The sequence below is a fragment of the Camelus dromedarius genome, chromosome 4 (assembly GCF_036321535.1).
Source record: "Camelus dromedarius isolate mCamDro1 chromosome 4, mCamDro1.pat, whole genome shotgun sequence".
NCBI lineage: Eukaryota > Metazoa > Chordata > Mammalia > Artiodactyla > Camelidae > Camelus > Camelus dromedarius.
Window position 1 is genome coordinate 54,338,148 of NC_087439.1, and position 23,404 is coordinate 54,361,551.

Sequence of the window (23,404 nt, forward strand, 5' to 3'; positions counted from 1 at the left end):
AGTTCTACCTAACCAGATCTCACAGAGTCAGTGTAGCTGATCTCACTGGTTGCGGCTTACCCTCCATGGCCATTCATCAATTCGGTGGCTGAATGTGAAGTAACAAAGGTGTCTGACTTATAAGGTGCTACAAGAGAAATGAAATGATTCCATACCCAAACCCTGCCCCCAACTCTTAAAAACTTCCTGCTTTCTGCTCATCAATAATGGATGGTCCATCCCTGCAATACTCAGAGGGAGCTTACACTGCACTTTTGAGCAGCCGGTTAGTAATGTACAGTGGATAGAGCCTTTCTTTCAAATCCCAGGGCAGCAGGTCCTTCAAGGCTAGCATTACATTTTCAATTAGCTGCTGAGTGAAAGCTTGGCATGTGTATATTAGTGAAGAGGCACACAATTAGCTTGTTGTTCCTTTCTGTCTTGTGCTGAAAGGATCCAAGGGATTGGTGGGGATCAGGCAAGCCAGGCATCACCGTGGATGTTGAAGAAGGGAGCTACTCAGACCCCGGCATCTTCCCTTGCTCGCTCTGGAATTACAGCTGTTTATTACAAAGCACTCTGTGTAGCTGGGTGGAGCACGCCTGAGGAAACACATCCGAGACACCACCTGGGGTTAGTCTTTCTGAGCCCTTCACATCTCTAATTCTCATCATTATCATGGAGCCCAACAGTCCCAAAAAGATACAATTTGCTGTGCCTTTATTCCAGAGTCAGATTGCACCCGAAGCGGCTGAGCAGGTAAGGGGAACTGGGTGGGGACCAGTGCCTGTATGTAAGTGGTATACATTGACATTCTTGTTATTAATTGAAAGCTTCCATACCTCTTGAATTTGCCTAACTTTGTGACTTTCCAGGAGATGTAAATGAGAAATAATTTCTTTTCCATCTGCATTTGTATTTGAGTTGCACTGGGAAACTATTGCCTAAAATGCAGCATCTCATGTGATACAAAGTAGCACCCACTGAGGAAAAATGGTTATATTAGAAATTTAGATTTGGATCCAAAATCTGTTTGCATTTGCATATTAAAATAACAAGTTCAACATTTAGAGAAACTTAAAAATTCTCAAAATTAGCAAGCTTTTATTTTATTCTTTATAAAATCAAAATTTAATGACGAAAGCATTACATTGTGGAATAATTTCAGATTACAGGCTTAATATTTTATTTTAATGTTTTTCATTGTGAATCCAAAGCAGTGATTATTTTCATTGTGAATCCAAAGCAGTATATGTAATATAATGATAGATAGGATAATTGGTATATGTATAATTTAAAGAACATTTTATTCAGATTTTAAAAATAGTATTGTAACATCTTCCCTAAAGTCTATTATATCTGTATATCTGTATTTCTCTCTCCTTCATGTGAGATTGGTTTACTGTATCACCTTTCATATTCAGATTTACTTAGACTCTTGATTCAGTGGAACCACTTAAAAGATCATTTGTGATAAAATTACAACCGTGGGGAGGCAAAAGCCAAGAAATTTATGGGGTCGTCAACCTAATTCATTAATTTCTTAAAACCTAAATTATCTCTGAATCCTTTTCCAAATATTATATACAAAGTCTTAAAAATAATGATTGAATCTGAGACTCATCACTTTCTAGGATGTTTTGATAATCTGAAGCAGATTTACCCAGACTCCAGTCAGATAAATATAACCTTGAACATATATCTATGTTGGGTGGAGCGTTCCTTCTATCCGGACAAGATGTCATTGGTAAAATTTATCCACTATCCTACTGATTTGGAAATTTACTTATATATTTAAGAAATCCAGGATACATTAGTAATTCTAATCATAATATGCTCCTGTAACTCTTAAAATAAAGGAACTCCCCCCAAACTTGTTAGTTTTAAATGAATTACATACTTTCATAAGATTCATATTCACTCTTTGTTAATTTGTTCTAAATATACTAGAAAATAAGACAAGCTTACAATGTTAATTGAAATTAAAAACTCATACTGTTAAATTTAATCTGCTAGGATTTGAGTTTTCTAAGCTTCTTTTACTCCATTTAGAAATAAGGGTAATGGATCTTGAAAGCATCAACAATTTATAAGGCTCTAAGGAGCCACTAAAATCAGCAAGTCATCCCTGTACCTTTGCTGCATATTAATATTCAATGGTGTCATTTGATTACATACAACTATTTCTTTTCTGTGGAAATATAGTAGGTAATATCTGATAGTTCTACTCTCTGGCTTTCTATTATTCAAAATAAAATTAATGAGTACCTACTCTGTGCTCTCCAGAAATTTACTTTTGTATGTTGGAAAAAGATGAGGATAGGACAGCTTTGCAAGCCGTTGAGAAACCTGGAGTCTGACTCTCGCTGACCTTAGCTGGGCCTTTGTTGTTTGCAGATCAGGAAAAGGAGACCTACACCAGCATCACTTGTGATTCTCAATGAACACAACCCCCCAGGTAAAGAAGCATGATGTCTTATGTGCTGATGGAACAGAACAGAATTGTCTGAAGAACACCAAAGAGCATGCCATTGCCAAAAGATTTCAATTAGCAACAATCTAACAAACTAGTCTGCAAAATGGATCGTAAGCAAAATCAGAAACAGATATTATGAAAACTGTCTCAGCCAACTGGCTGCTTTTCCTCTCGAATGACTCACTTGGTGATGACAGGCTATGAAAGGTTTTGTTAGCCTTCGCTGCCATGTGTTCAGGTGTTTGTATACAATCTGGTTTAGTGCTTGTTAGTGAGCCTGGTGGAAAATTGTTCACTTAGGTTTCATAGCTCAAATTACAGCTCTAGATATCTTTACAGAGTAGGCTTTTTATTTATCAAAGGTTGTCAAGGGGTGGGCAATGAACCAGCATTGGCTACAGCTTTGCTGCTGATATCATCTCTGAATAATGCAATTGACAAGTAACCAGATCAATTTTCAGCACTGCCCATTTGAAAGCCATTCTAAAGGGGTGTATCCATTTGTTGAGGTTTTATTCTCCACTTCCTGTAAAAAGTAAAGCTGCATTACTATGTCTGATAAAAGACTATGATCTGCAATTCATAGTCATTATTTACTTATTGAATAGGAGTGATTTTAATCTCACATTTAAGTGCTGTTTCTAGAAATACAAGTAAGACAGAAAAGGTCATGGCATTAATTTGCATCCAGGCAGGACTTGATGTTGAACTTTTTGCAGGTATAAATAACAAGGTGGACAAAAGGAGTTTGAATAGTAGAAACAGAGTGAGTCTAAGCACAGTTGTAGTGAATGATTTGTTTTAAGAACCCCAGGGCAAAACTGCCTTTGACTTTTTCAGATTACTTTCTAATTAGGGAAACACACATAAGATAAGAACGTAAAATTCCAGTAGAATTTTCATCATTGAGCCCAAATACAGGAAGGTGTTCAATTGATGGGAAACAAATAAGCAGATTTATCCCTGCTGAAAACAAAGAATTATAATTTGATTTTGTATCTTTAAAGTGCTATAGCATTTTAAAATCATTTTCAAATATGTTATCTCAATAAATATTAACTTACTTATATTTAGTTGAATAAGAGGTGCAAATGGTATGCACTTACAGTTTACAAATAAATACAAGTAGATAAACATAATAAGGAAATCTTCCCAGATTGGAGGCAATTTTATAGCAATTTTCCATCACTGCCTTTGCTTATAGTGGCCAACTTCTCCGCAATGTCCTAGAACTGATCTCTCTATGCTAACCTTGAAAAGTGTTGCCCAATTTGATTTCTAGGGTCCTGTCTACTAAAGAGCAGCTTTCAGGGTTCTGCAGGCATTGTTACTGTTTGAAGTGAAGCCATGTTAAGTGACCTGTGTGGCTCTCACTTGAGCCTCCAAAATAGTAACTACTATTGTTTCTTAAATGCCAAACATGTGCCATTTACAGATGGGAGAAGTGAATATCGGAGAAGTGAAGAGATTTTTGGAGAAATTATTCCACTCAAAGTGACAGATTACATATTCTAATTATAAAGCCCATGCATTTCTTAGGGCAGGATGCTGGCCTGCAAATTTCAGTTTGCATTACACAGTGAAGGCTCCATAAATGTGACCAGATATTCAGGCCCTATCAATAAGCTAAACTTTAATAAAGTTTCTGTCTAGACCATTTAGGTAAGTAGATTAGAAATTACATTTAAATTTCCCTGTGAACCAAATTTAGATTTTCTCTGGAAACCTTTTCTTACCAGACCTCCTAATCACTAGATGTCAGTGTCCTATTTCCCTTATCAACTCCATCCTCTGTTTAGAAGCATCACTGGAGAAAACTTAGATGCAAATAGCACTTCACAGAAAACTATGTCATTTTAGTAAAGCCATCTCCCTCCATCTTCATCCTCTTTTAGGAACTAGAATAGTTTACAAGGAACTGATCAGCCTTTGGCTGAGTACAGCAATGTGTATGGCCACCACCACACCAAACCAACCCTGAACTTCTGTCTTTATTAGCCATGGGGTCTTGTGTTAAAGACACATCTTCCAGCTTTATTCTCTTACCTATAAAACAGAGCTTATAAGGTCCATCCTTTCTACTTCACAGGATTGTTGTAATGACTGAAAGAGTTAATGTGAATATCCCTTAAAAATTGCAAAAGTGTGAGGAATATTAGGTGTCATTAGCTGATGTGTTCCGGAATACAACCTTTGCATATGATTATTTAAGATTTAAGAAAAAACAAGAAGAATAGAATCTTCATAATTTCATCTGTACTACATATTTCTCCCCTATCCAACAATTTTTTTCAAATGATAAATTTTGCAAATATTATCTGAACATTACCAGATGAAACAATACAAATAACAACAGCAGCAAAAACAACAACAAATCTAAGTGTTAAATGACCTTTTTAAGGCAATTGCTGCTTCTAGCCCTCAAAAGCAGTGTGTTCTTTGACAAATAAAAATTGGGTGCAGCTTTAAATCCTGGTAAATAAATAAACCTCCTTAATTTATTGAAATTGCCCAGGACACATATGAGTATTCTTGGAATCACCTGTCATTAATGCTGGTTTAAAATTGAAATCCCTGCAAATCTTTATTGTCAATTAATGGAGCAAAGAAAATTAAATTTTCCATTACAGAGACATAATTAACAAACCCTTCCAATTTATATTATGAGGTCAGTAGATTGTAATCACTGTTAAATGAATCAGACATGCTGACTTTAAAAAAAATCTTTTCAGGAGTTACAGAAATAGTTATAAAAGTATATTTGAAAGAGTGATTTCATTTAAGATTTAGAAATACGTAAGTATTCTGTTTATATCTGATAGAGCGGAAATAGAATAGAAAGATATTTTAGCATGTAAACCCAGATTGTTTGTTTGCCAGCTCATCTTAATGGTCAACACATAGATGAGGTGGGCACCTAACTGCTAGGGTTCCAAGGGCAACAAAGTGTCACATCAGTTCCTTTCTAACCAAAGGCCTAGAATTCTCAGCAGGAGAAGCATCATTGTTAAGGATATATCCTCTTCTGGAGGAGATTAATCAATCTAACTCAAAATAATGGGACACAGGACTAAAACTTTTGAATTGAAGGCGTCATTCCTGAAAAAATTTAATAGTAAAGGGTATGTCCTTATGGTGGAGGAGGCAGAGATTATGCGTTTTCTAGAAATGACTCTAAACAGCCAACGGCAGTAAAAAAAATACTAGAAGCTGGAGATGTGGGGGTAGAGGAGCATCAAAGACAAATTTCATCTTTTTTCAAATGTTTTCTAGGGCTACCAATGTGACTGACCTTACAGCAAACTGCTTATCTTTCTGTATGTTCAGTTCATCTTCTGATTAAGTGCCTGTTTGTGGTAAGCTCTCCTAGGTCACGCAGTAAGAGCCTCATTCTGTATTCTTGTACTGTTTGCTTTTCCTCTTGAATAATATGTAGTTAACTGGTTTGGTTCTTACATTTTTACTTCAAAGGATGACTACATATAAATATTTTCTATTTAGAAATAAATGGCAGTGCCACTCTTTCAATTTATTTAATCACACTTCTAGATTTACTTAAACATTACTTGACTTTAGGGAACTTACGAGAAGCCTGTACATTTAGCTATCAGAAACCTAGAACTGAAAAACAACTCCAGAAAATACCTAATCTAACCACACATCTTCATGAAAAATACATAAATCAACCCAAGTCCCTGAGACTTGTTTCATTTTATAAAGAAGAATCCATAGTTACACCTAGTTTTTAATTCTGGAGCCAGTAATTGTAGGTGTTACACAGTTTCTTATGCCAAACTTGAGTAATGTCCCACTTTATTCTAAAATCACTCTTCATTTCACTCTTGTCAATAAAAGTTTACTTACTCACATTTTTAAATACATAAAGCAACTCTTCATTATTTTCTTTTCTGGATTGAATATTTCCAATCCCCAGTAAGGCCTTAATGAACTCTATCCAAATTCTCCCTGTCTCTCGGCCTTTGGAGCCCAGAGCTGGACATAGTCTCCGGTGAAAGCCGGCCCAGATCAGGCCTTCTGAATATTAAAGTTTGTGGTGTCCATTCTTTCCCACTTACTGTTACGCAGAGACATTATGGTTATAATTAATTTTAATGGACCTGATGCCAACTAAACATGAGTGAACTGTGAGAGGCCAGGAGCTTAGTGAAGATTTGGTAAGTACCCAGGAGCTTTGGCATCATTTAAAAGCTCGCTGTACATCTAAAAAGTGGGACCAGAAACACAATGTAAAATGGGGGTATTTATTGAACTTTCTATCACAGCCAAATTTGGGGAGATTGACTTTCACTTTGACACGTTTAGCTCCAAATAGTCTTAGAAACGAGGAATAAAAACAAAAGCATTTTCTCACATGGGTAATGCTCCTAAAAATTAGTTAATATGAGACATACGAATTAAATTTTGCACTATCTCCTTTCAACCTTGAGAGTAAGACTAGTCAGCAAAGAGTACTGGGATTTCCAATTGATTGGGCTTTTTGGCTCCATACACTGAAAAAGAAGCCACAGTTCTTTCTGGAGGTACCATGTGACTTTCTAAATGAGGCTTGCATTTTAGGACTCTGACAGGAATAAGATTTTTAAGGCTCTGGATTTAAAAGTCCTGAGACAATGGATGACAGCTAGAGAATATTGCTGGACTCAGATTTCCGATGATGGGAGGTTTTGCAGTATCATCAAGTTAAAGTGGAGATTTATTTCTAATGTTAGGGCATTCGTATGCACACAATCTCTTTTCATGGAGAACCTCTATTTTACAAAATGAATGATGTGTGGTCAAAAAGCAATGAGTACCTTGAATGTAAGCTCCAGGAATCACACTGAGGATTTTACTGGAATTTTCAGCCTCAGACCTGGAGGACCTGTCACATCCAGGGACCTCCAATCAAATGTATTTAAGTAAAAATTGTTCTGGACCCATAGTCCATAGAGCTTTTTTCATTCTGCTTTTTCATGTTCTTTGGGAAGATGGTTGCAATTTATTCTGATCCACAACCACTGTTGATTGTTCAACATATTTCACCTTCTCAGTATTAATGATAGTATAAAACAAAGAAGGTCCAATGTTTGAAGACTATTCCAGGGTTAACTGGTGTTAATTTCTAAGAACTGTCAGAAAAGCCTATTTTTCTCTCTTCAGCATTTATTTCTATGAGTTATAGAATGCCAAGCCATGCTAAATGATTTAAAGACAAGGGACTCATGTGGCTTTCAGAGGTTCATGTACTGTACAATTGACTGACTTATTTTCCCATACTATTCAGTCTGTGCAGCCAAGTAGCCCAATCAATAGAAACAATTGTAAGACAAAGATGAGGTTCCAGTTTTCGGTCATGCCAAGGTTGGCTGTACTTTAAGTGTTCAAAGGACTACTGTAATCTTCAAGTTAAATGGAAGAAAAATGAAAGGGCAAATCATAAAACTATGAAATAGTGTTACTTTATTTCAGCAAGATTACTACTTTTGCTCATCTTGAATAACAGCATATACTGCTCACATTTTATGTTTATTTTAATTGGAAATAACTTAGTCAAATATGACAGAATGGTGGTAGGGTCAATTTACTTTATTTTTCTTGGTCTGTTTTCCTACTTGTGGGAAATATAGCAGGTGAAAATAACCCTAAGGTGCTTTGGCATGATGTAGAAAGGCAGAGTTTGTGGTAGATAAAGCTCTGGCTTTGGAGTAAGGCTTAAAAAAAGTTGTTTTTTTGTTTTTGTTTTTGTTTTTTTTTTTTTGCTTAGTAGAGGTACTGGGGATTGAACCCAGGACCTCGTGCATGCTAAGCACACACTTTACCACTGAGATATGCCCACCACCCTGCAGAAAGGCTCTGGTTTGAATTGCAGCTTTGCCAGTTTCTGGCGGTGAGACACTGGGTGTGTACTTGACTGTGGTCTCAGTTCCCTCCTTTCTGAAACAGGATTATCAAGGTGTAAGAAACTGCACAGCACAGTATCTGCAACCAAGTAGATACTGAAGACATGCAGTCCCCCTACATCATCATATCTGTGCTGACAAAGCTGAGTTTTCCTAAAACCTGCATTTCTTATCAGAAGATGGCCCAGTTCTTTTCCAATCCCGACTGCACTGGTCAGTGTCAAACAGTGTCCCCATGAGGCAGTAGTTCTTGATAAGAGAAAAGATGTACCATACCTCCTGATTCACCAGGGTAAGAATACATAATTACGGAACTGTTACGGATCTTATACTGTGGTATTTATTCAACTAACCATGTCTGGTTTACAAACATCATTTTCATGAAATATGACTCCTTTAGAATTTTAAAAAAGTAAGCATGCTCCTGATGTCTATAAAAGTATATATTAATATGTCTATTAATTATATATACTATTGCAAGCAAAAGATCTTTGTGGCAGATTTGTATTTTACCAAAAATGCACTTCATGTCCTAATAGTATGTGAAAAGAAAGAAGATTGAATATGGTGTATAAAAATTCTTTACCAACATCTATTAAACTCTCATTTGATTGTTCACATTTGATTCCATTCCATTTGCTCTCACTTCCTTCCATACGCCATTCCTGTGCTATATTCTGGTTAAGCTTTCTTTCTTTGGTTTCTTCTTTTGGTTCCTTTGCCAGCTCTTAAGACTTAGTTTAGACTGACTCATTTGTGTAAACCAGTCGCCATCGTTTCCAGTTTATCTTATTTAAATTGCAGCAAGAGACTCATTTAAATTTCAAAATTTCTCCTTGCTTGATCTGATTTATTGTCTGGTTTTGTTATTCCAATGCTCTTTTCCCACCTCCAACTCTTGAAGGTATTTATTGGTTTATAGATTCAATTCAATTCAATAAGTATTTATTGAGTCCTTTTTCTAAATCTTCAAGTAACATATGGTCTAGATAATAGAGAATAATACATCTGGATGAACCAGGATACAGCTCTAATAATGGAAATCCCAACTGCTCAGATCATGATACGATTAATTCTGGCCAAGACATAGAGACGTTTACTTATCAAGCCCACTATTCTATAAAACATTCATATGACTTGTTTCGATCCTTTGGCTTTCAGCATTTTAGCATTGTCATCAGAGCTAAAATTTTACTATTTATTCCAAGCTAGTAGAGTAGATATATCTACTCACACTAGTAGCGTGAATATCTAGTAGAGTAGATATTAGATGCCTATGGGCTATTAACTTTAAGTGGATAAAAAAATCACTTCTCAAATCCAATGGCAATCCATCAAACTTTCTGGGCACTTATTCTGGTTAAGGCACAGTGTTAACTGCTCTAGGGGATAAAATAAGTAAGTCATCATCCCTTACCTCATGGAGAAACCTAACTGAGGCATATTATTTGACATATGTATATTGGTTGTAAAATCAACAGCATGTGGCAAAATACAAAATATATTTCAATTCAGTACAGAAACATTGACCACAGGACATTTTGGGGGATTAGGTTAATGTTGTAAAGTATGGTACAAAGACCAGATTCTTGATAAATGGCAACTATTATGTTGGGGAGACAGGCATGTAGTACTCAGGAGTAGAGGTACTGGAATCACTCAGGCCTGGATCTGGTTCTCTGGTGGCTGCTTACTGCCTGTGTTATCCCCAAGAACAGGTGGTTTATCGTCCTAAAGTCCATTAAGTGAGGAAGTCAGGTTCCACTGGCTCTGAAGTGCTTGTTTTTCAACACTACCAAATTTTGCTAAATATAAAATACATTCATTAGAAAGAAGGCCATTATGCATCCATTGAATAGACAGATGTGCATTTTTCGTGTCTGTATAATAATGCACACAGACAACATCCTCATCAGTGGTCCTGGGGAGCGTATGGGCACATTCAGTTTCAAATTTAAGATTGAAAAAGTTACTAACAGCTCTTCCTTTTTGTTTCTAGTTCATAGTTATATTCAAAGAGAATAGTAAATTACCAAACCTCTAACAAAAAAATCTAGCCAAGCTATGTAATTAGCAGAGAAGGGTTATTAAGTTTAGAAATGCTCAGGAGCAAGCCTTCAAGCTTTAGGATTTTCTGCCCTTTCTCTCATCATTTTCTAGTCATGATTTTGACCAAGTAGTGATCTGATGTTGTTCCAGCAATTCCAGACACAATTTGGTGGCAGAATTTACCAAGGGCTTAAGCTGAAATGCCTGCATAGGGCCTAGAGAGGTACGTGGATGCGTGCCTGGGCTTGTGTAGGATGCTATGAAGGGTAGCGAGGTGTACTGAAACACCGGTACTCTGACCAGATGTAACTCATTGTCCAGACACTTCAGAAAAGCAGTCTACCTGGATCCTAGAAAGCCTGAGGAGGAGAGAGAGGAAGGTTCTAGAGCAAATGTCTCAGCTGCAATGATTGGGGACCTCAGAATTCACCTCCTCCCTCCCAGGCTGTGTGCTGTCATTGCCTTCTCCACACTTCGCATCTTCCTTAGCATTTCAGGGGCCCCTAGCACATGCTGGGAAATGTTAAACCTACGAGTCTTTTCTGTGCTGTGGGTAAAGGATTATCTTTGAATTTAACTCAATGACTTTGTGGCACTTAGAGTAATTTTATAGAGTGATAATTATAGTGCTTAACAAGGCTATTTGTGAAATAAGTTTCCAAAATCTGCATCATCTGGTTATATATTGACAGTCTGGTTAGAATACAATTACAGTTCGACCTTGGCAATAATGCTGAGGAAAAAGTACTGAGAGAGCTAAGAAAAGCAAGGAAATCTGCAATCTTTCTTTCTGGTTTTTGTTGTTGTTTCATTCTCTGGGAACAATTTTCCATCATTATGGGAAAGAATTTTCATAATCACACTCTTTACATATAAATACATATTGACCTGCTTGTAAAAATAGAACTGAAAGCACAAAATGGAAGAATGAGAACAACAGTTATTTTTGAATCCAATTTTTAGAATAATTTGTCTCAATGATATAACATTATTTTCTGCTTTTTTTCCCTGTCTGTTGAAGAACAGACTATTAGAAAACACATACACAGACATTTACATGCACAAACACATGCATATATAAGCCAAATACCCAACTATATGTAAAAACAGCTATTTATCCATATAATCAAATCTATCCACTAAGTGATGTGACTTTAAAAAGGCCAGGACCTATCAAAGTATCTAGAAAAGCTTTGTGAATTCAGGTTACAAATGGAATAAACCTAGTAATTATTGTTTAAATTTCTAACCCTTTGAATTTAAAAACCAGAAATCAAAAAATAATCACATTATTTGAAAACCCATGAGTAAAAAACATTGAAATTACTGGTATAGTTCAAATGGTGAGATTTATTAAGTTATTTTTTAATCAGAAGAATATTTTTAAAAATAAGTTACATTTATTGAGTTTTGTTACTTTAGGACTATCCTCTCATTTGGGTAGGTTTCCTGTGCCCATTTTCATGACTCATGAATACAGGGAGAAGGATTATAAATAGATCAGGAAAGTGAGCTCCTCCTGCTACCACCCGAAAGTTAATGTGTAGCTGACAGGTGTCAACCAACTTTAAAGCAACATTTAAACTCCTGACCTAAACATTTCTGTTGATGGTATCTCCATTCTTCTAATCACTGAGCCACACAGTCTTGGAATCGCCTCTGACTCCTCCCTCTCTCCCTTGCTCCTTAACTCTATCAGTGGCTCTTCTGCAGATGTTTTTGTACAGGCTGTATCTATCTCACTGTATTTTTATTGCCTCTGCTTAGTTTCAGACACTTCCTGTTTTAGTCCAAAATAATACAGTAACTTCTAAACTGGCTTTCCATAGCTTTACCACTGGGAGGTGGTTTTGTGTAGAACTAAGATCTCTAACCTCAGGATCAGTGAACATGGCATGATTTAGAATCAAATCATGGCATGACCATGACTTTCTGAGTCTTAGTTTCCAGTTGCATGAAGCACAGATTATGGTAACTCCAACACTGGTTTTGCTGCTGGAATCAAGCAAGATGAGGTATGCTAGCAACATGATGTACGGTAGATTTGTTCTTTCTCCACTCTGGTTGGTGTGAGGGGCTTTGGGCACACTTAATTATATAATGGCTGCTTGACTAGGGCAACTTCACTTTTCAGAATTGGCCTGTTTTGAGTTCTAATTTGCATCCTATAATTTACCTGTCCTAGTTTTTAATTAGCTATGATAAGGCATGTGAAGTTGTCTTGTGACAAGCTCACATTTCACCATAATCTGCATTATTCCCATTTCTTGCTTTAAATAAGTCAGTTATTTCCTCCATAGTCTATAGAATCTTTATTACACAAATTGTTGATAATTGTACTAAAGCTGAGATTTAATTAAAGGAGAGAAATGAACAGAAGAAGGGAAAACAACTGTGTTAGATCACAGTTAACATTACTGCTTTATCATTCCTATTTCCTTTATTTTTGGCAGAGGGCTTGAAGGCTGAACAGGAACTTTGCTTGTTTGCCATAGGTCCCCTCCTGTTGAAAATACCTTTTCCATCTGGGCAGAGATTTCAGATCGAGCAGGACAAACTCAAACTGGACTTGCTTTCCAAAACACTCTAAGGATAATCCACTCTCCCTTCAGGGACACTAAGTCCTGCCCACGTGCCCCAATGACTTAAAATGTTTTCAAGAAACCCACTCACCATCGCATGTCAGTGAAGTAAAATGTCAAGAAGACTGAGCTAAAATGGTTCACCTCAAACTAACCTGATTATCTCATAGGGCTTACCCCCATCCTTACACCTCACAAGGACCTACAGAGGATGACCCATTGGAGTGTCATGGGCTCTTACATTAAATATTTATGGGAGTAACTTAAAGTGGCCTTTGCAGCAAAATGCACAGGATGAACGTTATTTTTGGAACCATCTCAGCAAGAATAAGTTTTAGTAATAAAGGACTTGAGCTGGTTTTACTATATACATGCTTTGAATTAAGCACCACAGGCAACCAGTGACTGTGGACACGTTGACAATTTCATGTAGTGATTATTTGGGGGGACTTTTTACCTTTCACAGGACAATTTAAAGTCTGAGTATGTTTTGCCTAATAACTAACTTTATTCTTTGGCTGTCTTTAAATTATTTAAAGCTAATTTTAAAAAGTCAGTAAAATGGTGATGGCGGAAAGCTGACTATATAATCAGTTTGGCTGCTTTCTTACAACAACATAGGTGTTCAGGAGTTCAGTTCAATACCATCAAACAGCAGCAGTCTCTGCGATACTTTCCTTCTACACTAGCATAGGCGGCCAGATAAAGAAGGGCTAGGTGTTTTCATTTTCTTCCAATTGTAAAATAAACATTTTACCCAGTAATTTTTCTTAAACGATTTCCTTTTCTTTAGCAATAAACTGTTGGGAAACCTGTAGTCAATACAGAAAAGCAAACAGTTCATAACTTACCAAAAGCATTTGAAATTACACAACTTCACTGAAAAATCCATTTGATTGGTTTGTAAGATTTGTACATAAGTGAAACTTAATAACTGCAAGAAAAATAATTTTAGAGTGGACCTTGTACCTTATTCTTCCTTATTCTTTCTTTCCCTCACTTTTTATGCAAGGAAACCATAGAAACAACTTACTTTGGCCCCAGTGAATTATTTGCAAGCATATCTATATTTTGTTTCACATTGCAGCATTCCAGCTGCTTTATTATTTTCTGACTGAGTCAGATAAGACTGTATTTTCTGTATTCCTGTTATCTGGGTACTTATTAACATCTCTATCATTATGGGCTACTGCTGACATATTACATCAAAATGAGCTCATTACACACATCAATTCCATTTCCTCCTTTCTAACTTAGTTTGATATTCTTCTCGGCAGTTTTTCCAGACATACCATAATCCACTTTCTATTGAGATTTTTTTGCCCTTTTAATATTAAATTTTTCTGTGTAGCAGCTAGAATTTGGAATCCATCTCACTGTTTTTATAACTATAAGCCTACATCTCACTTTAGTGAAAAATCTGAAAGGCCTTAACATCAAACTTCTTATGAGAAAATAGCTTTCTTAGATATGAAATAAACATGAAACTTTGACACAAAATAAATTGAGAAGAAATAGAAGATGATTTCCTATTCCAGATCTTACACTCTAAGAAATATATGAAAACTGAGACAAAACAAGATAAAACAAACAAAAAAACAATTTAAAATATTTTTATGTAAGTCATCAGATTTGTATTTTTATTAATGCAATTATTATGTAATAATGAATAAGATTCCTTATTCTTAAAGTAAAGTACTTGAATTTTGCTTTTTATAAATAATTTTGGTTCAATGTTTTGATGCAGAAAAAAATTACAAGGACAAAAAAAGCACCAAAATGATATTTCAAAAAACTAAAAAATAAAATATTGGCTTTTAACCCTGTTTAGTAATATGCTTCATGATCTAGACTGATTTACATGCTTTAAACACGCCAAAGCCAAATTACAAATATAGAAATACTCATACCAATTGCCACCAAACATTAGGTAATTGGAAGCATAGATAAAAAAAAAAATCTGTTTATTAGATCACTCCAAATATCTGCACATTGTAATTTTCACCTTCTTTTACTGTAAGGTGTACCATGCAGATCCATGGTAAAAAAACAAACAAACAAAAAAACAAATCCCCCAAAATCTGCCATCAGTCATCTTATTGGGACAAGATTGATCTGTATTTTTTCCCTTAGCCAAGCAATTAGCAAGGAGCTTCCTTTGGCAAGGAGGGTGGTGGTTAATAACATTCTGACAACTGTCAACACATCAGAAATTTAAAGACATACAAACTGTCAATATTTTAGACTACTGTGATAAAGACCTCTGTAATTTGTGCTTATATTTGAGACCTATTGTACACATTCTTGTCTCATCTTTTCCAAATAGTACTCTTTTATTTCCCTGCATTTGCTCACTCTCTGCTCCCTAGGGAACAGGAATAACACTTAGTTTCCTCAGCCTGATACCCAAGATCCTTGACAATCTGAGTTGAGCCAAACTCTCCAACTCGACTTTGTTCCCAGGCCTGGCCTGAACCTGGGTCTCTGACCAGACTGGTTACTTGTCCTCTAATGATTTCCACCTTAAATCTTTGAGTAGAAAATGTTTCCTACTTAGAATGCCCTTACCACTACCCTATTTTACTAAATACTTGCATTTTTAAAAGATGCTCAGCTCTATTTAATTTCATTCATTTCTGGTCGTGGACATTTATCAGAAATTTAGCTCTTAGCAGCTCAGAGCTAAAAAAACTAGTACTGATTAGAGTGCAGCCAGGTGGTGACTTAAATTCATGTTTCCCACATTCACTACAGTTGGATATTAATTCAGTTTTGTGACATCTCTAACCTAACAAACTTAGCAGTCAACCTCTGTAATTTTTGTTGATTCGCCTTTTTTTTCTTTTCTGAAAGTGAAACTTACTGGACTTGATATGAGAGTAATCAATGGAAAATGGAATAATCATGGAAAAAAAGAATGCTCAGTAGCCACCTTACCTTCCACTAAAACCATCCTCTTTCATTAATTTTGTTTGAAAAGGATTATTTTTGTTAAGCAAAGGAAACAGGCAGTAAAATTGGTAAAAGCCATGGTACTGGTTCTATTTTGGCCTCAACCCTACGCAGGATTGCTTGCTCTGGGAATTCCAACTGATGATTGGTCAGATTCCACTCAACCACTTCCAGTGATGAGTTTACCTCTTTTTGAAGCATTGTGGTTATGATTGGTCAGCTCTGATTGTTAGAAAAGTTTTGCCTTCTATCTAGTTGAAATATCCTCCTCAGATTTTTCAACTATTGATCTTGGTACGTTCTTTTAAAGAATTTCAGAGAAGTGTAATACTTCTTCCAACGGAGAACCCTTCATATGTTTAGGGACAGACGTACCCTCCATTCTCTCTTAACTAAACTTTTCAGTTACATTTATCTTTTTTTTAATCAAAATAAAGTTGATTTACAATACTGTGTTTGTTTTAGGTGTACGGCAAACTGATTCAGATATATAAATATGTATATATATATTCAAATATACAAATATATATATATTCTTTTCCATATAGGCTATTACAAGATATCGAATATAGTTGCCTGTGCTACATAGTAAATCCTTGTTGCTTACCTATTTTATGTATAGTAATTTGTATCTGTTAATCCTATATGCTCACATTAATGATTATAATTATGATACAGTTTTCAGAAATCTCATCACTCTGCTCCCTCCTCATATTTTCAGCATAGTACCCAAATTTCACTCATTTAACAGTTAGTTATTAAACCCCTACTATAGGCCAGTGCCATATACATATATACATATGCCACAGTATGTAGTAAGGGTACGGATTCACAGTGAAAGGTGATAGGGTGTGTGTGGCAGAAATGTAGGATACTTAGAAATACACAGTCAGAGCACATAACTTGGTCAGCAATGGCTTAATGGAGAAGGGAAGTTTGTGCTGAAACCTGAAGGAAAAAGCAGGGGGACACTATTCAAGACAAAGGGGAAAACAAGAACAAAGTCTCAGAAATAAGGCAAGGCATTGCAGATTCGAGGAACTGAGAGGAGTCCAGTAAGATGCAGCATGGAGTGGCATTGGATAGGTATGGAGATTAGGCAGGTACCATGTTGGGGGACACTGCAAACGTTTTTAAAGGAGTTATGGTTAGGAATAGGAACCACTAAATGGTTTTAAGCTGGAGAGCACACATGCTCAAATGTTATTCTAAAAGGTCCCTGTGACTGTAGATAAGGAATGAATAGGAAGGAGAAGGTCTGAGAGCATGGAAAGTAAGTGGACTTGATTAATTGGATGGTAGAGGGGCAGATGGTGATACAAGGAAGTTGAAGTTAAGGCTATAGATGCTAGAGCCTTTCCTAAAAAGGAAGAGCACATTTGGAGAGGAGTGGGGCAAGGTGATGAGTTCCGAATGGAACACATTACTTTGGATACAGTGGATAAAATAGAGAGCTCTCCTTCAAATTCCATATGAAATATTCATAACGTTCCTGGAAGTAATGTCTCAATAATGGAGCCACTGGTATTAAAAACTAATTTTCTGGAGCCTTTTAAGAGTAAGCACGATGTGCTTAAAAAAGGAAATGTTTACCTAGTAATTATTACCTTAATAATGTTGGCAATAATATCTACTCTAGGCACAGTATAACTACCTGAAAAACAGTAATTGCTCTTAATCATTAAAGATCTCCAATTAAACACATACATCATTAGCCAAGCAATTACGATTAGCTACTCACATCTACTTATCTGCTGAGTCACTAACCTGCTGCAGACAATCTGGGGCATGGGTGTTACCCTAGCTCTGATGACTGTTTTGCATGTATGAGCTCCAAGGAATAGCTAACCCTCAGCTGTATGTTCAATACATCCATTTATGTTCAAAGTCCAACTGGAGCAAAATCTTAAATTCTTCTTTGATGACTTTTATATATTTCTCATTTTCAATATTTAGCAAAGAGAGCATGTGTGGCTGAACAAGTTATCTAAGTATGGATCTTGGAAGTTTTAAAGACTTGTAAATTTAGAAGCAGCAAACTGTTCCAGTCTGTAACTAAGTGTATTTGCTATACCTCATATAAGTCCACATATTTTCCATCATTTCTATTATTTATGCCATTATTTTCAAGACTCAAATAAATGCTTGACTACACTACCTACTTTGTCATTTTCTTATTCTCAGTCCTTTCTACCTCAATCTTAGAAAAATTGTATTTCTAGAAGTGTGGTATAATCAAAAGATGTAACCCTTGGAGCCAGAGAGACTTTGGCCTGAATCCCAACTCTGCCACCTATTAGTTCTGTGACTTTAAGCAAGTCACTCATCCTCTCTGAGTTTCAGTCTGCTCACATACAAAATGTAATTAACAGTATCTACCTCATTGAGTTGTTTTAAAGACGAAAATAATGAATGAAAATGTTTGGCATTTTAGCATGTCAGTATTAGAGCCAAAAGAGTATGTGCTCTTTCCCTTCTTCAATTGGAAATCTTGTCAATCTAATCATTGCACTTGTTGGTTACGTCTGATGGTGATTTTATTAACTGGGGAAGGAAATGTCCACAAAGACCACTGGTTGAAATTAAGGAAATGGCAATTTAAAAATCAATGAAAGGAAACTTGGTCTAATATCTGCTTTATTGCCTAGAATTTTACTAAACAAAATAAAAACCATGATATTTGGAAGTAAGGCTTTGGTGACGAAAGGTTAAAGACATTTACTTTGATCTTCACTGGACCATTCTGAAGACTCTTAAAAAACACTGTCTTTTAATTTCTTAGTCAGAAAGTAAGGATTAGATGAGAGAGACTAAAGGTGGATTTCAAGTTAATCAGATCTGTACAAATGGTTTAGAGCACTGGTACGATAAGAAGACTTAAAGTGGTCCTTTAGCCAGTTTGTCCACATCTGTTGGTGACACCTACTGGGTCTCAGGACTGAAGGATAAATGTTATTTTTGAGTGTGGTTACAATTTTGAACACAATTACAAATTGTCTTTAAAATTTCCTGGCATCTTTTCTGTCACATCTTTTCTTTTATTAACAGTGGCCTTGAGTTTTAAGCAGTTTCCTCTTGTAAGGTAGATGTGTTGAAGCATGTCCATGCAGCCATGTGCCATTGTGAGTGAAACACAAAGAAGTTAAAACCCAACCCTGCACTTGAGCCATTATTGAAATATTTGAGGTATTACAAAAAAGCAGTAAGCTTAAAGTGTTGAACAATGATCAAAGCAAAAACCACGGACTGAAGAAGCATTGCAGAATCAGGATGTGAACTGGTTAACCGGGCTTCTCACTGCTTGTCAACGCTTTTCAGAGAACTTACCATGTTGGTCTTCAAAATGAGGTTGCAGGGTAGGAATTTCCTTGTTTAAAAGAAATACTGGTTATGTTATTGCCAATACCACTATGTTCTATCTATAGAAATTGTTTGCTTTTCGTTACCTTATTTATGCAGCAGCAGCATGGGAAAAATTAAAAATAAATAAAAAAGCCCCATGATACCCTGTGTGCTAGGAGTCAGGAAATCTGGATTTTAATTTCCAGTCTGCCATGATCTAGCCATATGATCTAGCTTTTAATTCTTTCCCTGTATTGAAATTTAACAATTTTATAGTTACTGTTGGATTTACACACACACATACACATACACACACACACACACACACACACACAGTCTATCTACATAGATACTCTAACACACTGCGTAACTGACTACTCAAGATATTCCATTATCCTATGCATGTTATGGCTTATTTATTTTAGAAAAAAACCAAGACAATACTAATACTACTAATGCCTTAGCTACATTTCCTTTCAATTCTGAATGCCATTTAATATCCAATTAAAATGCCACTCAAAGCCTGAGTTTCATAGGAGAGAAATGAGGATCACTTGAACATAGACCCCCAAATCTGCCTTGTACATATGCTTTGTATAGAATTCTATGCTTTTGAGAATAACACCACACCGAAGCACAAGATGATGGTGAAATTTAAACAACAACAACAACAAAACCTAGACAGTAGGAGATCTTATCCTGACTTCCACTAACCAAGTAATCTTAGTAAGGCACTTTGTCTTTCTTTTTTCAGTAATATTTTTCCCCCATTAGTCAATAAACACATATTTCCTGGGAAGTATGAATTTTATCTGGATCTAGTGAAAAATGTAGGGCCTGAAAATGTTAAGTGGACTTAAGTGTATTTCAAAATATTTATCAATGCATTTGCATAAATGTCTATAACATATGTCAGCTAGTAATTTGCAACTCAAAGAATATAGTTATAAACAAACAATATTTAGTGTGAGCTATGATGCATTATAATAAGGTTGATACAATGTTGGATTGGCCCCTCCAAGTCGCTGCCTGCACTTTTGGAAAGGCACATCGTTAAAGAGGGACAGACTCTGTTTCAAAGGACACTCTCATCTCTCACATTTTACAATTAGGTAGGTGCACTGTTTCTAAAAAATGCTTTTATTATAATTCTTGATGGTTTTTAATCAAGGAAAACTTAGAAAAAAACCCTTTGTGATAAAGTCTACCTTTGAAGGTAGTAGGGCAAAGCATAAGGGCTTTAGAGTAAGATGTGGACTTGGATTTCAGTTTTACCACTTAGCAGTTAAGGGATCCTATAAACATGACAAAATTTTCTTGAAACCCAGTTTCTTTATCTGGAAAATAGTACAGGGACTGTTCATTTTATGTGCATATAAAATAAGGGTTAAATGAAATCACACAGTTATTGGCACATGGTAATTTATTAATGAAATGTTAGTGTCCTTTCCTTTTCTGTTTTGTCTATTTAAAAAAAAATTTTAGATTTCACATTTAAGATTTCACATTTCTATTTATCTCAAAACTTCTTTATCCATTTGTCCGTCCGTGGACACTTAGGTGGTTTCTATGTCTTGGCTACTGTAAATAATACTGCTATGAACATGGGGGTGCAGGTATCTTTTTGAGTTAGTGTTCTTATTACCTTTGGATATATTCCCAGAAATGGGTTTGCTGGATGATATGGTGGTTCCATTTTTAATTTTTTGAGGATTCTCCATGTTGTTTTCCATAGTGACTGCACCAATTTACAATCCCACCAGCAGTGTACAATGATTCTCTTCTCCACATCTACACCAGCATTTGTTACCACTTATCTTTTGATAATGGCCATTCTAATAGGTGTGAAGTGATATCTCATACGGGTTTTAATTTACATTTCCTTAATGACTAGTAATGTTGAACATTTTTTCATGTACCCGTTGGCCTTTGGTATCTTCTTTGGAGAAATGTCTATTCAGGTTTGCACATTTTTAAATTTGGGTTATCTTTTTGCTATTGAGTTGCATGAGTTCTTTATATGTTTTGGATATTAACTCCTCAGATATATGGTTTGCATTTTTCTTTTCATTTTAAACATAAAGTTTGATTGATTTAGTATTTTTAAAGAAATGCTTATATATACATATTTGAAGGAGAAACTGAAAATTATTCTTTATAGCTAAAACATGTTAACATTCTAGCATCTTAAAACCACAGGCATCATTTCATCAGATTAAGTATCTAATTTCTTCTTTGCTTCTGATAATTAACTGTAAGTATCTGGGTTTCTGATTATATGGTTAATTGCACTTATCTTTCTATTAACTACTTTAAAGTAGTTAGACATCTGTTTAACTTTTGTGTCGTTTTATAGGCTAGGCCCTAAATATTAAGTTTATATGATTCATAGCCAAATTTCCAATTATAAAACTAAAGTTTTAATCTCACTTTCATCCACGATCCAAAACAAATTTTTCCTTGTCATCACAAATACATGATAGTATATAGTTTACCCATATTTGAATGGGTTTAGCCATCTTTGAAGTCTTTGCCAAATACTTGGTAGGCCAACAGATTTTATAAATTTCCAATAAAGGTTAATGTTCTGAGTGGACCAACCACGTCTTTAGGTTATTTACTTATTCATTTAGTATGAATTTAGCTATAAAGTAATAAACTGATTAAGAAAGCTACATTTCTGGGAGCACATATATGTAAAATATATTTGCATATGTAGATATATATGTACAAATAATGTACATATACATACAAGTATGTACAAATATGTATGTATATGTACATATATAAATATATGTAATCAAGATATGTCAATACATTTTGGAGTTAATATTTTATATTTTGTAAACAAAACAGCTAATCAAGTTCTGGTCTAGGTCTGTTTCCAGTTTACTGTGGTGCTTACTTAGCAGGCTGACAAAGCTTTCTAGGCATTTGGTTTGCTCACCTATAAAAAAGGGGTGTCCTATCTATTCTCCTTGAACAGATGAGACCAGTGTGGGCTTTGGAATCAAGGCTAAGTACAAATCAGGGTCTAGCTAGGGTTTAGATGCTAGGTAAGTGTGAGGAAGTATTGGAAGTTTGTTATTTGAGGTATGACCAAAGTCAGACAGAAGAGAGAGCAAAACCTTTGAATATCTGGCATCAAGGATAAAAAGTTCGTGTGTGTGTGTGCGCGCGCACGCATGCATGTGCGTGCACATCATTGCTCATATTCCCGGGAAGGAAGGGTGGGAGTAAAGAAATGTTATTTGTCAATTGTACTTTAATAAAGCTGGAAAAAAAGAGAAAAAGGCAACTGAAAAAAAAGAAAAAGAAAACTAAGGGCCTGGGTGGAGGTTTCCAAGTGTCCAAGGTAGTTTCCTAAAGTGAAGATTGCTTGTTGCTTCATTGGAGCACTTCTTAGTGAATGTCCTTTTTAGACATAAGTGGAAAGAAAGAACTTTTGTACAAAAACGAAAGAAAGTTACATAATGCAGAGTAAATATGCCATTGTAGAAATTCTTTAAACATAATTGTACCAATGTATTTTTGAATCTCTGACAGAACTATATATTTTGACTCTATAACCATCATCGAGTTACCTTTTCATATTGCTGAAAGCAGTGCTATCAGAATATTTTCCTCATTGCACCCTAGTTTTTGTATTATAGATCATAAAATTATGTATGCTAATTTCTCCTTACTCACTGTTTTTGCTCATACGGCTTTAGATATTCATACAAATGAAAACTGAGTAATGTTAGAATGAGGATAAAGTTCTTTCCATCATTGAAATCTCATGACTAGACCAGACGTCAGTTAATTCAACTTGATTGTAAACTTCTGAAAAAGTTTTATGTTTTGTTCATCTTTGCATCTGTTCTTCACAAAGTCTAGCGCTGCACTTACACATGAGAATGTTAATGTTAAAATAACTGAAATAATTTTTCATTTGCTCATTGTTTTCAATAAATTCATAGGCTTTGAGCATCAGTTACATGTTCCTGAAGCAGTGAAGAAATCAAAGTCCCCATTCTTTCAGAACACACTTTCCCGTGGGAACTAGTGGGAGAAGGAGTCATTAATCACTAAGTTCTTGTCTCCAGTATGAAAGTTTCTGTGAACTTGTGTTCTGTCAAATA

General features: G+C 35.5%; 1 protein-coding gene across 1 annotated transcript in view; it reads left to right on the forward strand.

Moving 5' to 3' along the window:
* Nucleotides 1-636: 636 nt before the first annotated feature.
* PPP1R1C (protein phosphatase 1 regulatory inhibitor subunit 1C) overlaps nucleotides 637-23,404 on the forward strand; it is a 106,215-nt gene continuing 83,447 nt past the window's right edge. Inside the window, exons 1-2 of the mRNA XM_064484959.1 lie at nucleotides 637-738; nucleotides 2,377-2,437. Coding sequence (XP_064341029.1) covers nucleotides 658-738; nucleotides 2,377-2,437 — 142 coding nt within the window. The 5' untranslated portion in view covers nucleotides 637-657. The remainder of the gene's footprint in view (nucleotides 739-2,376; nucleotides 2,438-23,404) is intronic.